Source organism: Parasteatoda tepidariorum, chromosome 10 (assembly GCF_043381705.1).
Source record: "Parasteatoda tepidariorum isolate YZ-2023 chromosome 10, CAS_Ptep_4.0, whole genome shotgun sequence".
Lineage (NCBI taxonomy): Eukaryota > Metazoa > Arthropoda > Arachnida > Araneae > Theridiidae > Parasteatoda > Parasteatoda tepidariorum.
Window position 1 is genome coordinate 8,944,575 of NC_092213.1, and position 13,825 is coordinate 8,958,399.

General features: G+C 30.6%; 1 protein-coding gene across 1 annotated transcript; it reads left to right on the top strand.

Moving 5' to 3' along the window:
• The first annotated feature begins 650 nt into the window (after window positions 1–650).
• Window positions 651–13,825, top strand: LOC107451657 (hemocyanin D chain). Its single transcript, XM_016067820.4, has 9 exons — window positions 651–1,074; window positions 5,468–5,691; window positions 6,498–6,697; window positions 7,883–8,279; window positions 8,852–8,980; window positions 9,104–9,232; window positions 9,948–10,134; window positions 11,325–11,548; window positions 13,532–13,825. The coding sequence occupies exons 1-9, from the start codon at window positions 879–881 to the stop codon at window positions 13,730–13,732; spliced, it is 1,887 nt and encodes a 628-aa protein (XP_015923306.1). The 5' UTR covers window positions 651–878; the 3' UTR covers window positions 13,733–13,825.

Here is a 13,825-nt window from a genome sequence, read left to right on the forward strand (position 1 = left end):
ATTTATATATATATATATATATATATATATATTTACAATAAAATTTNTATATATATATATATATATATATATATATACACAAATTTTTTTAAAATTAAAATTATGAAAAATTAATTAAATTTTTATTTAAAAAAATTATGAAAAACCCGGAAAACAGAATAAAGAAAGGATATAATCTCGCCATCAGCTCACACGATTATATCGGCAAAAAGAGATGCTTTCTAACATTAATTAATAATAATTTCTCTTCTTCTCTTTTCATTAATTTTTATTATTTTTCCCTGTATTTTTAACTTATTTTATGAACTCTATATACTTGCAGCTTATGTGCAGTTAATAAAACCTATTAATTTTCTTCGTTTTTTTCTCTTTCCCTTTCGTCTTTATTGTGTTATATATATCTAAAGAGAGTGCACAATATAAATAGAAAATATATTCAAAAATCAAAGTAGTAAGTTACATATTCCGAATTTTTTAAAAATTTTTTCAGTTATTTTGAATTATTTTGAAGAAATCCTCCTCAAAAACAAACAATCAAATTAAAGTACAATCTTCAAAATTCCGAGTCACTCACAGTCACGACAATACCTCAGAATTTTCTCAAATAAACCATTAAAAAGAGCTCAACTACAGCTCCAAATACAGGAACTAGGGTGCGGATCGCGAAGGAGGAAACATGTCACCAAAAATAATATTCTTCGTGCTTTCAGTAACGCGGCCATCCCATCCATCTAAGTGATTGAAGTTTCTTAGAATGACCGATGGTCGCATACAATTCTACAAAGATAAGAACGAGTATATAAACCAATATTTCGACAACAGTCTTGCGGATAGCCGGTGGAATCATCTCGTCTTTCGATTAGAGCATCTCTTCAAACATGACCGTGAAAGAAAAGCAATCTCAGATCTTACCCCTGTTTAAGAAATTAACTGCCCTATCACCAGAACCTTTGCCAGAGGCTGAAAGGGATGCTCGCCTGAAAGGGGTTGGAGCACTTCCCAGAGGAAGGCTCTTTTCATGTTTTCATGAAGATCATCTAGGAGAGGCTCAGGCCCTCTATGAAGTACTGTATGGTGAGCAGAATTTATAACTTTCTTTTCTCGAATTCATTCATTTTGTAAGTCTTTTAAATTATTTTTGAAGTTGTTCAATTATATCAACGTTAAATTATCTTCAATTATCTCATCCTTTTTGTCAGTCCTTAAATTTTTTTTTCATCAGTTCTTGAATCTCTAGTTATATTTTAACATTCAATTTTAATGTAATTTGATAAATCATACTTTTGTTAGTCTTAAATTGCTCTTGAATGAGTCTCGTCACTTAAATCTTTAGGTATATCGATATCTATCAATTAAATCTTTCTTAAAGTATTTTAAGGTTGGGTATTAAAGCAATTCATGCTATTCTTACTTTTTCTACTCAAAGTAATTCTTTAATAAGTTTTTGACTCTGAAAATTTTTTCTTAAAATTAAGTTTTAAAGATATTCTTGAATTAGTTGTCTTCAAAAAATCATTAAATTATTTTTGAATCTTTTTTGAGTGTTAAATAATATCTTAAAGTTAGGTTTTATAGCTCCCATAAATTCATTATTTTTTAACATCGAATAAGTTATTTCTCGACCAGTNAATTTTAAAAATAAATCTTAAACATTTGTTTTGAAAGGTTTCCAATTTTTGTATTTCGATCTTAGTCTGTTTCCAGGTTTCAAGTCATCAAATTCCTTATTATTCAGTATTCATTCAGTCATTAAATTACTCTTTAATGAGTCTCGTCACTTAAATCTTTAGGTATATCGATAACTATCAATTAAATATTTCTTAAAGCATCTTAAGTATTAAAGCAATTCATGCTATCCTTACTTTTTCTACTCAAAGTAATTCTTTAATAAGTCTTTGACTGTGTAATTTTATCTTAAAATTAAGTTTTAAAGATATTCTTGAATTAGTTATCTTTAAAGAATCATTAAATTATTTTTGAATCTTTTTTTGAGTATTAAATAATATCTTAAAGTTAGGTTTTATAGCTCCCATAAATTCATTATTTTTTAACATCGAATAAGTTATTTCTCGACCAGTTCTTGAGTTTTTAATTATATATTGTCTTTTAATTATATCTAATCTTAATTATATCTAGTCTTAATTATATCTAATCTTACTTATATCTAATCTTAATTATATCTAATCTTAATTATATCTAATCTTAATTATATCTAATCTTATTTATATCAAATGTTATTTATATCTTATCTTAATTATATCTGTTTCTTAATTATATATCTTAATTATATATCTTAATTATACCTTTTCAAGCTATGTATGAACTGACTTTTTCATCAGTCAATAAATTACTATTCGATCAGTTGAGTTTTTAACTATAATTTACGGATTTCAAAGCTATTCATAAATTTATTATTTTTATTTGTCATTAGTTTATTCTTTTATTGATTTCCGAATCTTAGTTTGTTTCTGATATAGGGTTTTAAAGCTGCTTTTTCAATATAGTTTGGAACAACAAAAAAATACTTCTTTCATATTTTCTATTAAAAAATGACTCTAAAATAATTTTTTTAATCAAAAAATTGTCGCCATATCTCTTAGATTATTCTAAATTTGAAATTTATCATTAAAACTTAGCAAACAATTCCAAAACTGTTTTTGTGACTTTTAGAATATTTTTCAAAGGTTTTTTTATTTAATTATCATAATTTTAAATTAAAGAAGACAATATTTGTGCTGTAGGTTTTATATGCATTTAAGCATCAGTAATATCTTAATGGGAAAACATTGTAAATTCAAGAAATTAAAATGATCCAATTTAAAAAAGCATTAATTTTATTTGTAATATTAAATTTAGACCATGGTAATTGCATGATTTAAATATATATAACAAACAATTTGCTTATTCTTAACATTTTAGACAGATAGAAAAATTCAAATTCTAATTAAGTAATTTAAAATAAACATTTAATGTTACCCTCCAAAAATATTTCGTTTTTCAAAAAACTAAATATAGAATTATAAATTTCTTGTGAGAAAAATGGCTAGATTAAAAAAAAAGGAAGAAAACGATAATTAAAACATCTGCAAATTTAAAAAATGAAGTTAGCATGATAACTTTCTTTTTCATGCTGAAAAACAATTCCAATTGCCCAACGATTTCGGAAGAACTCTTAGCATATGATTTATATTTTTTTAAAAATGCATACTGTAATTAAATTTATGTATATAAATACTGTAATTAAAATTATGTATATAAATACTGTAATTAAAATTATGAGGTTAGAAAAATAAAAAGAAGTGTTGTGGTATTTGGCAATAAATAACTATAAATATGATCTTGTGAACTAGTTAAATAATTATATGCTTTATAATTTAAAAAAATTAACACAATTTTCAGAAACTTTTCAGAATTTAAAAATATGATTAATAAAACGTTTTACGGTTTCATGAGCGATTTTTATTTTAATAAAGTTTTCCACTCGATTGAGCAGTAACTAAAAAGTAAAATAACGAATAAAACAACTGTCTTCGAATAAGCGGAGGAAACAATTTTGGTAAAATTACCGTATATTATAATAATGGCATTTCAGTTAAAAGAACCAAATTTTTCATTAATAAAGCAAAATATACGGTAGTTAAACCTTTTATTTGGTAACTTTTCCGTTTATATGATAACGATATACAGGAATTTTTTTTTTCAAAATTATAGTTCTCTAGTTGAAAAGTAAATTTAACTGAATAAATCTTTTTAATACTTTACTCTAAGGTATCACGAGAAAATTACCAAAGTTTACAGCATTTATCAAATTTTATCACATATTATAAAACCATATGTTTTGCTAATTTTACCAAAATCATTACCAATGCGCTTCGATATTTTTTGTTGTTCCCTTAGAATCAGAAACACGGTTTATTTAACCATTTTCTAGTTTTTTTTTTATCGTACTGCTTTCCCTAGCGTATTAAAGTGCAAGAAAATCTCACTTGTGTATTTAAGAAATTCGCAAAAATTAAGATTTTAAACTCTGTGCAAGTACAGAAACCAGTATGTTCTTTTTAAACTTTGTTATCTGTACGTCTAATCTTCTTTCTAAATTGGAAAGAAGGAGAAATATAATTTTGAATTGCTTCTGATGGGGAAACTAGACCTTACCAATGTTGAAGTCCGGCAAACTTAGCAACATATTTCCATCCGAGATGAACTGTATCTAATAGTATGTAGAGAGTATTAAGCAAAGGTTCAGAACCACAATTTACTGCAGGGTCAGAAAATTTGCACGATATTGTGATTTAAAGCTGTTTTTAGAAGACTCCATCGTAATATGAAATGATGCGTTTTAGCGAATAACTTATTATTTTTTTAAATGCTGTGAGTTTGCAACTGTTACTTATAACTGTTAGGTCAAGTTTAGCCGATCTAAAGCAAGTGCTGTCTACGCTTATTTTGAAAATGGCGCAAGATGTCAATATGAAGAAAAGCCATTTAATATTTAATACTTACTCCAATCCTACATTACCTGGGATCATAAAAATTTTCAAAAACTGAGAATACGGCAGTGATAGTAATAATATTCCTCTAAGTGGAAAAATGTCATCAAATTAGCAATTTTTAAAAAAATTGAATAAAATATTTAATTTATTTGTCTGCTCTAAAGCCCAGAATAATCTTCACAGCTGGATTTTACACTGAAAACCCAAAAAAACTGGTATATCTGACTAATATCGGGTAGGGTCCCCGCGAGCACGAAGAAGTGCTGCAACATGGCGTGGCATGGATTCGATCAATGTGTGAAGTAGTGCTGGAGATAATTGACACCATGAATCCTGCAGGGCTGTCCATAAACCAGTGGGAGTAAGAGGGGGTGATGATATCTTCTGAACATCACGTTGCAAGGCATCCCAAATATCATAGCGATGTCGTAGATTTGATGTTTTACCGTATTTCCGATACTCACGGTATACTCGTGAAATGGTCGTACGTGAAAATCCAAATTTCATTGCTATCTCGGAGATGCTATGTCCCATCTTCCGTGCGCCGACTATAACACCATGTTCCAACTCACTTAAATCTGTATAATCTGGCATTGTAGCAGCAGTAACCGATCTAAGAACTGTGCTAGACACTCATTGTCTTATATACGCGTTGCCAATTGCAGCGCTGTACTTTGATTGGCTCCATACCCCCTTTATTTGTATACTCATGCCTGTATCAGTTTTTTTGGTTCTTCAGTGCATAAATATAGTTTAAAATCATCGCATTGCTTCAGGTGCAAGGCACTTGAACTATGGCTACAGAGTTTCGAAAAACAGCGTTAATATGCTTCAACAATTTTAACAGTATGAGGTGACAGAATACTCGAATTCCTTATTACCACTTAGAAATATTTGCATACGAAAATGCCCTTTTGATTAAAACTATTGAGGCTATTTTGTTGTTATTTAATTATGATTTTTCAATTGTTTAGAGGCCAAGGACTTTAGTGATTTCATCAACCTTGCTAAGCAAGCCAGAGACATCGTAAATGAGGGTCTTTTTGCTTTTGCTTTGTCTGTGGTTGTGTTGCATCGGGATGATTGCAAGGGAGTTGTTCTTCCACCAATTCAAGAGGTCTTTCCAGATAAGTTTGTGCCAGCTGAAACTATCAACCGTGCCCTCAAGGCTGACAAACAAGGAACTGGAGAAACCAAGGTAATCATAGTTAATTTCGCAAAAATGTATTAATTTATTAATATTTAAAAAAATATCAAAAAAATGTTAAAAGAATGTATAAATCATTCTGATACCCTGCTTTGAAACAATGAGGAACCACATTTTCGATGTTTTTATGTTACTTTCAGAAAAAAAGAGACTTATAGCATTGTCTTACAACAAAGAATATAATTAAATTAAGAGATTTTTAAACTTACTGATTAAAATAGCTCTCATGTAATAATATATACCTTGACTGATACTAAAGAGTAAATTCCTTGACTGATACTAAATTGAAATAATTCCTTGACTGATACTAAAAAGTTTTGAAAAAAAATAAATAAAACGAGAGAAAATTGTCATACTTTAATTCTAAATGTCATACGAAATTTAGCGAATCTAAGAACAAAACTTGAATGTACGATGTGAGAAAAAAACATCGTTTTTGTGAGACTTAAAATGAAAATTTATGTGAGGAAAACATAAAATAGAACGATGAAAGTTCGAAAATACCATACTTGAAATAAGTAACTATAAAACTTTTATTTATCAACAAGAAAAAAGTCCTACTCATTTTTAACTAAACTCTTACAATTAAGCATATTATAGTAATTATTTAATAGTGTTTAAAAATTATAAAGAACAATTAAGTTTAAATAATATTATCATGCACAAAACGTACCTTTTATTCTAGTCTTTTTTAGCAAATTTTTAGTTAATATTTATTGGACTTTTGATGCACGAACAGTTCAAATTGCGTAAATAAACGTAAGTAAATAAGAAAAATTTTGACGTTTTTTCCTCAGGTCATTTCCATTCAAAAGACAGGTAACATTCTGGATCCCGAGTACAACCTTGCTTATTTCCGTGAAGATATCGGAATTAATGCTCATCATTGGCACTGGCATTTAGTGTATCCAGCCACTTACAGACCAGATTTCTTCGGAAAAGTAAAAGACAGGAAAGGAGAGCTGTTTTATTACATGCATCAACAGATGTGTGCCAGGTAAATAATTCTTTTTTTTTCTTTCTCAGATTGCATTTCGAAAGCAAGCATCAAACAGTGCTGTGATGTTTCAAACTAAGTCTTGTTGAATGTTTGCAAGGAAGTAGTTCCTTTTGCCTGTTTATAGAAACGATAAAGAACAGAATTATTATTATTAAATCTAAAAACGCTTTCTGATGTGCAGCATCTTGCATGTCTTATATGGAAGATTTATTTTTTATATTTTTTTAAGAATACTTGCCAGAGCTGTTAAGACGTTAAAGCAAAGATTGACAAACACGGGGAAGATGGTTTAACATTTCAAAGACTACCAGCTCTAAACTATTCAATATAAAGTTAAAGATATGGTGGCTCAGGGAATAGCAAGTTCACCATCCAATGAGGTGACCTAGGTTCGAATCCCAGCGATGACTGGTTAATACGAATCCCGCACCCGACTCGCACTGTCCACAGTACTGACGTAAAATATCTTCAGTGGTAGATGGATCATGGGTTAGAGTCCCCTTGTCATCTGGCTAAGGGTGGGAGGTTCTCGTGGTTTTCCTCATCATGGGACGTGAATGCGGCTTAGTTCCATCATGAAGTACTCCACGAAGACAAATTTCTCCCAATACTTGATCTAGGAGTTCTCTTGTCTTTTGGACTGGGTTCGAAATTAAAAGGATGCAGATTTGAACATCAGTAGTCATAAACCCAAAAATTGGGTCGGCTGTTCAACGACTGTTATAAAATATTAAGCTATAGAAATCTAATATAAATATTCATTATTTATTTCATTTGAACTAATTATTGCAAAAATATCAGCCTTTAGCTACATTCTTTCGAAAATTTTCTGTGTGATAATATTAAACCACTCATCCTAATTGATTATCGAGTGAAGGTAATGCTGCAGAAACTAATTTAGATGCTAGTATCCAGGTTAGTGATGTATAACTGTTAGTTCTATGAGAATTAAAAAAACTTTATTTCTTTATCTTTGATAATCACCATTCTGATCGATTATCCTGTCTTAGATTATCCAAACGCAACTGAACAACTCAAACTAAGCGATTAAAAAATCTCAAGTAAAAGGGTGATAAACCAAAATAAAGACATTTTCCCCTAATTTTTCCTAGTTTATCTATGAAAAAGCAACATATTTTTGCATGTTTCCATGAGTGAAAAACGCATATTACATTTTTTCAGATACGATTGTGATCGTTTGTCTGCTGGTCTACGACGTATGGTACCCTTCCAAAACTTCGAAGAAAAACTGGAAGGTTATTCTGCCCATTTGACTTCCCTCATTAGTGGTCTTAATTATGCCTCTCGGCCAGCAGGAATGACCCTTAGAGACATCCGTGAAGTAGACGTTCAGGACATGGAAAGATGGAGGGAAAGGATTCTCAGCGCCATCCACACTGGACAAGTCATTGACATGCATGGCAAGGAAGTGCCTTTGGATTTGGAACGAGGCCTTGACATCCTTGGAGCCCTCATCGAATCCAGCTTCGAATCACTCAACAAAGGCTATTATGGAACCCTTCACAACTGGGGACATGTCATGATTGCTAAGATCCACGATCATGATGGTCGATTCAAGGTGAGTTTAAAATATATAAATATATATAACTGTAAATATGTATAACTACCGAAACAACTCTATCATATCATCAACATCTTGTAATTTTAATTCTAAATCTATTTAAAGTTCTATCTTTAAAATTTTATCCATTTTGTTCAATTGTAGTAATTGTTTGTCTTTAGGTTATATCTCTGACTTTTAATACTTTAATATTTTAGTGTTGAACCGATCAAAGTTTATGTTTTACTGGCAGTTATTGAAGGCTTCAAGTTGTGGCGTGCTTGTTGAAAGTATGATGCCGGTGAATTTCAATGTTTTATATCTACTGTTTTAAATTTTATGAGGGGCCCTTTGGCCTCAAATGACTTGGTCGTTAACATTTGCTATATATACTATAAACATTCAATACGATATTTGAAATTTTGTTTTCCTTACCGTTGCCACCGGCATTGTATGTACTTCAAACGAGGAGACCTGTCGCGGTGACGAGTCTTTTCAAATTTTTCGTATGCCTTATTCTAGGGAGGGTCGGTTTAAAATAATACCTTATCATAAGATCAATGAATAATATGTTACGTTTTGAATTTCAGGAAAATCCAGGTGTTATGGATGATACTTCCACTGCTTTGAGAGATCCTATCTTCTACCGGTACCATAGATGGATGGATAACATTTTCCAAGAATACAAACACCGATTACCAGCCTACTCTGCTAAAGAGGTATGTGTAGAGTTATTTGTAGCTTTTTTATCAGCAAAATAGAGCATTGTTGTATCAAAAAAAGCGGGGAATAAGCAACAGTATTTTTCAATGTCTGACGTCAGTGTATTATTTCTTTCACAGATGAGCTTCCCTGGTATTCGTATCACAAATGTAACTGTCAATGCTAAAGTACCAAACCTGATCCACACTTACAGCAAGGACGCCTACCTTGAACTTTCTAATGGAATTAACCTTAAGAATAAGATCAAGGTAAGTTAAAGATTTTGATTTTAAGAATATAATCAAGGTGAAGTAAAGATCTTGATTTTAAGAATAAGATCAAAGTGAGTTAAAGATCTTGATCTTGAGAATACGATCAAGGGGAATTAAAGATCTTAAAAATGAGATCAAGGTGAGTTTATTAAATTTGATAGTAATAGTTTACTTATTTATTATTATAAATTACCTAATTTAATAAATTATCTAATTTAATAAATTATCTAATTTAATAAATTATCTAATTTTATAAATTATCTAATTTAATAAATTATCAAAAGCACTATTTGAAGTCATGAACTTGATTGTTATGAAACATGAGATCCCTCTTCTTAAAATTAATAATTCGAACTCTATAACCTGCAAGTTGCAGTTATTTTAGCATTTTTCTAAAATGGTAGAGTTTGTTTAATGTTAATTCATGAAAAAAAGGTAAATATAGATTTACTGTTAACTTGTTCAATTGTTTATAGATGAATAAAAATCGATTTCTCTGAATTAAATGTTTTTGAAAATTCCTCTTCCGCTAATGCTTTTTAAATTCGCTGAAAAATGGTAGCAACAACTCTTACTATTCAAATCGTAATTAAAGCATATTCAAACTGCTCATACTCAATAATGCTCAATAAAGCATCAAGCTAACTTAGTAAAGCATATTCACTAAATTAAAGCATATTCCAAGTGTTAATTATACGTATGTAATTTTCAGGTTAAATATGAGCACTTAGACCATGAACCTTTTAGCTATAGCGTTGGTGTCACAAACTCTACAGGAGGTGCTAAGAAGACAACTGTTCGAATTTTCTTGGCTCCTAAATATGATGAATTGGGTAACAGGCTAGTTTTGGAAGCTCAAAGAGGGCTTTACATTGAACTCGATAAGTTCACTCACACCTGTAAGTTCAATTTCACATTTTTCTAAAAAAAACCCAATAGCTGCATTTTACTATTATAATTTGGACTATTTATTTTTAGCTCAAAAATGCTTTAAATATTTTAAGTTCTAAACGTTAATAATATTTCAAACATCTATGGAAGATTGGCAGAATAATTAAATCTTTTCGAACGAAGCATTTCAGGTTAACATCATTAAGTAATATTTTTTTTCCTTCAACTTGAAATTATATGTTAGTTTATTTCAAGATGTGAGGGCATTTAAAGCAAATACCTGTAAAATCTATAATTTTCAAATCCCTTTTTAATAACATATTTTATACCTTGATAATTAATGACAAATGAAAATTGATCAAGTTGATTTTCTAGATCAAGATTGCGTTTGATTATAAAGCAAGACATAACGTTTTTGTTTCCTTTAAAAAAATTCTGCAATCTGATTTCATATTAAAAAAAAGCATTAAAGGATAATAATATTTATAAATTAATGCATTGTAAATAGAATATCTTTAATTTAAAAGCAGTGTTGAAACATTTATAACACTACGGAAATCTAATGAGTCACTACTGAGGAAAGTGAAACATGTACCATAAAAACTTATTAGAAAGCTGGAGGAAATAGAAAGTCGAGTTACAAGACACCCTCAATGTTTAATCAGGCATCAGGAAAACAAATTGTTTGTTGTTTTCAGATTTGCCTTTTTCAATAGTGATTCACTAGATTTCGAAAGCGATTTTATTTTTCCTAATGTTAATTTGTGAAATTTAATGTATATATCACGAGACACTCTGTCATGATACGGAATCACGGCACATTTTGCCTATTTTTAAATTAATCATTAATATTTTTTTTGTTAGAGCCAGCATTTTAACTTTCAAGATCAATAAATAATACTTAGGTCAGAAAACTAAAAATTATTGCGGGAACAGATGAATCATTATTGAGGTGGAGTGCAAACATACTGGAATAAAAATACGCAGAAACAGTTTATTTATCGGATAAAGCTAGAAGACACTTTTAAGAAGTATTATATCGCGCAGAATATAATAGGAACGTCTTTAATTGTTATTTGACAAATAAACTGTTTTGAAGATTTTAATTCCACCTAATTTCTAGATTATAATGACATCAATTAAGACAAGGAGTTTAAAACTAAATATTAAGGGTGATTTGATTTTACTCTGTTTTTAGTGCAACCAGGAAAGAATGTTATCAATCGAAGGTCTCTGGATTCTTCCGTAACATTATCCAAGATACCCACATTCGAGGAATTGGAAAAAGGAGAAGGTTTATCTGACAACTCTAATGAATATTGCAGTTGCGGATGGCCCGAACATATGCTTGTGCCCAGAGGTACTCCAAGAGGAATGGTCTTCCATCTCTTTGTTATGCTGACTGACTTCGACATGGATAAGGTAAATATGCACGGGCTTTTGTTTGGGTAAATCTTTTTTAGTTTGGAAAGAATATAATATATTTATCTTTATTATTAATCTTACAGTCATCAAACCAATATTTTAGACTTTAAATTCACTGTGATACTTCTAAAATCTCCTTAAAATTCGTCCCACAGTGGGCTGATCGTAAAGAAATTGCTCCCAATAGAACACCGAAGTCAAGCATCACTGACTGCGGTCAGTAATAAGCTGGTGGGTGACCACTTTGATCAGCCAGAGTAGGGAACGACGGTGCGCGGTATTGGTCCTCGTTAAACTGTTACCGTAAAGTGCTTGACTTCGCACGCAGGTAGTCGGACTACCAAAGCAGGGGAGTCATCCGCTCTGCAGAGGATCAAAATTGCGATGGCATGTCTTCGGATCATTATCAAGGATGTTTCCCAGATCGCCGTCAATGGCCCATTATGCAGCTCTAGTACAACGTAAATAAAATAAAAGATAAGGCTACCTATCTTTAAAATTCGCAATAGGAGAGATTTTTAAACAGTAAAGAAGTTGCGAGGATGATCATGATTGGTATTAATTTCGTTGTTAAAAATAATTTGATGCAAAATTCGAAAAAAAAACTCTTTTACATTTTTCTTAAAAGAAATTTAATAAGCATCAAAAACGTTTGCTTTATCCAATTATATTTTGCCTGATCAAAATTTTGATTTACGCTTTGCTCTAGCCTTTACTACGAAAACTACCTTAATAAATTCATGTTTTAAATGTCAAACATATAACTGAATTAAAATAGTGATACATTTTAGAGAAAAGGAAGCTCAAAGCTGTCTTTTTAATTCAATAATATATATTATCAGCTAAAAACTGGGAGATTTGTTATGTATTCACCAAGAAACTAATGCAAAATGAAACAATCAACAATTATTTTTTGTAATACAGTTATTATTGCTTAGTTGTTCCGGGTTCAGTTGATTAATTTCCTATTAATTTTTTGATGCAACTGAACTTTTAAAAAATAAAGAGCATCTACTGGAACAGAGAAAAAAAATCGCTTAAATGTTAAACTTTTTTTGCTGAAAAAAAGTATGATTATTTCAGAAAAAAAAGACGAATAGCACTTTTTGTTATTAACTGAAAAAAGCCTTGTTAAAAACAAATAGATCTATAATCATTGTACAATTCTGTTACAACCCTACATACGGTACCACGTTATATCATATTAAAGTGAAAATAATTCAGATTACATTAAATAAAGATTCAACTTGCAGTGAAATTCCCCGTAATATTTAATTGAAGTAGTAGCAAATGTGCTCTTTATTTTGGTTTAAAGTACTAATATTTTGTTTCAAATATTTTTGTTTCAAATATTCTATTCTATACATAGAGGGAAATTTTTGCCCTCTTATAAGTAACCCCCCCCAAAATATTCAGTTTTTCTTAGCGTTCAAATGCTTTCCTGTATTGCTTAAAAAGTTTTTCAAAGTGAAACTGAAAAATGATCTAACTTTTCATCAGCTGAGATAAGTTATGATTATTTAGTTTTACGATTTTAAGATACTAAATTTCATAGCAGAAACATTAATGCATAAAAATAATGTATTATTGCAACTGCGATATTGCCGTAGATTGTGAAAAATATCTTCATTGTTTGCAGTAATCACCGGCCAGGTGGCAGAGCGGTTGGCGTGCCTGACGGCGAAGCCAATGGCTGCGGGTTCGAATCCTGCTCAAGGCATGGGTGTTTATCTCTGTTTGTTGTCCTCTGTTGTATGTGAATGTGGCCTATCTGTGGCAGTGTGGCGTGGGAAATGCTGCTCGCCTCCGTAACTTTGGTCGCCAATTGCTCACCAGGCAACACTTTCGTCACCTTCCATAGCGAAGAACGATAAATCCAGTGCCTGCCGTTAAAAAAAATATTGCTTTAATTTCCATAAATTTTCTTCAATTATTTCAATCTTATTAAAATTTCTGAACTAACTGCTTGTTTATTGACAGGTTGAAGATCAACCAGCTGCTGTTATTTGTTCTGATGCAGTAAGTTACTGTGGAGCCAAGGACCAGAAGTACCCAGACAAACGAGCTATGGGATATCCCTTCGACCGGCCAGTCAAGGCCAGAACTCCAAGCCAGTTCAAAACTCAAAACATGTCCTTCACCGAAGTTCGAATCCAATATGGTGGACACAAATCTGCATAAGTTGCATACAACTATAAGAGTTAATATCATTATTTTTTTCATTGTAATTGTAATTATGAATGCGTAATAAATCAATAAACCTAAGTTCCCCTT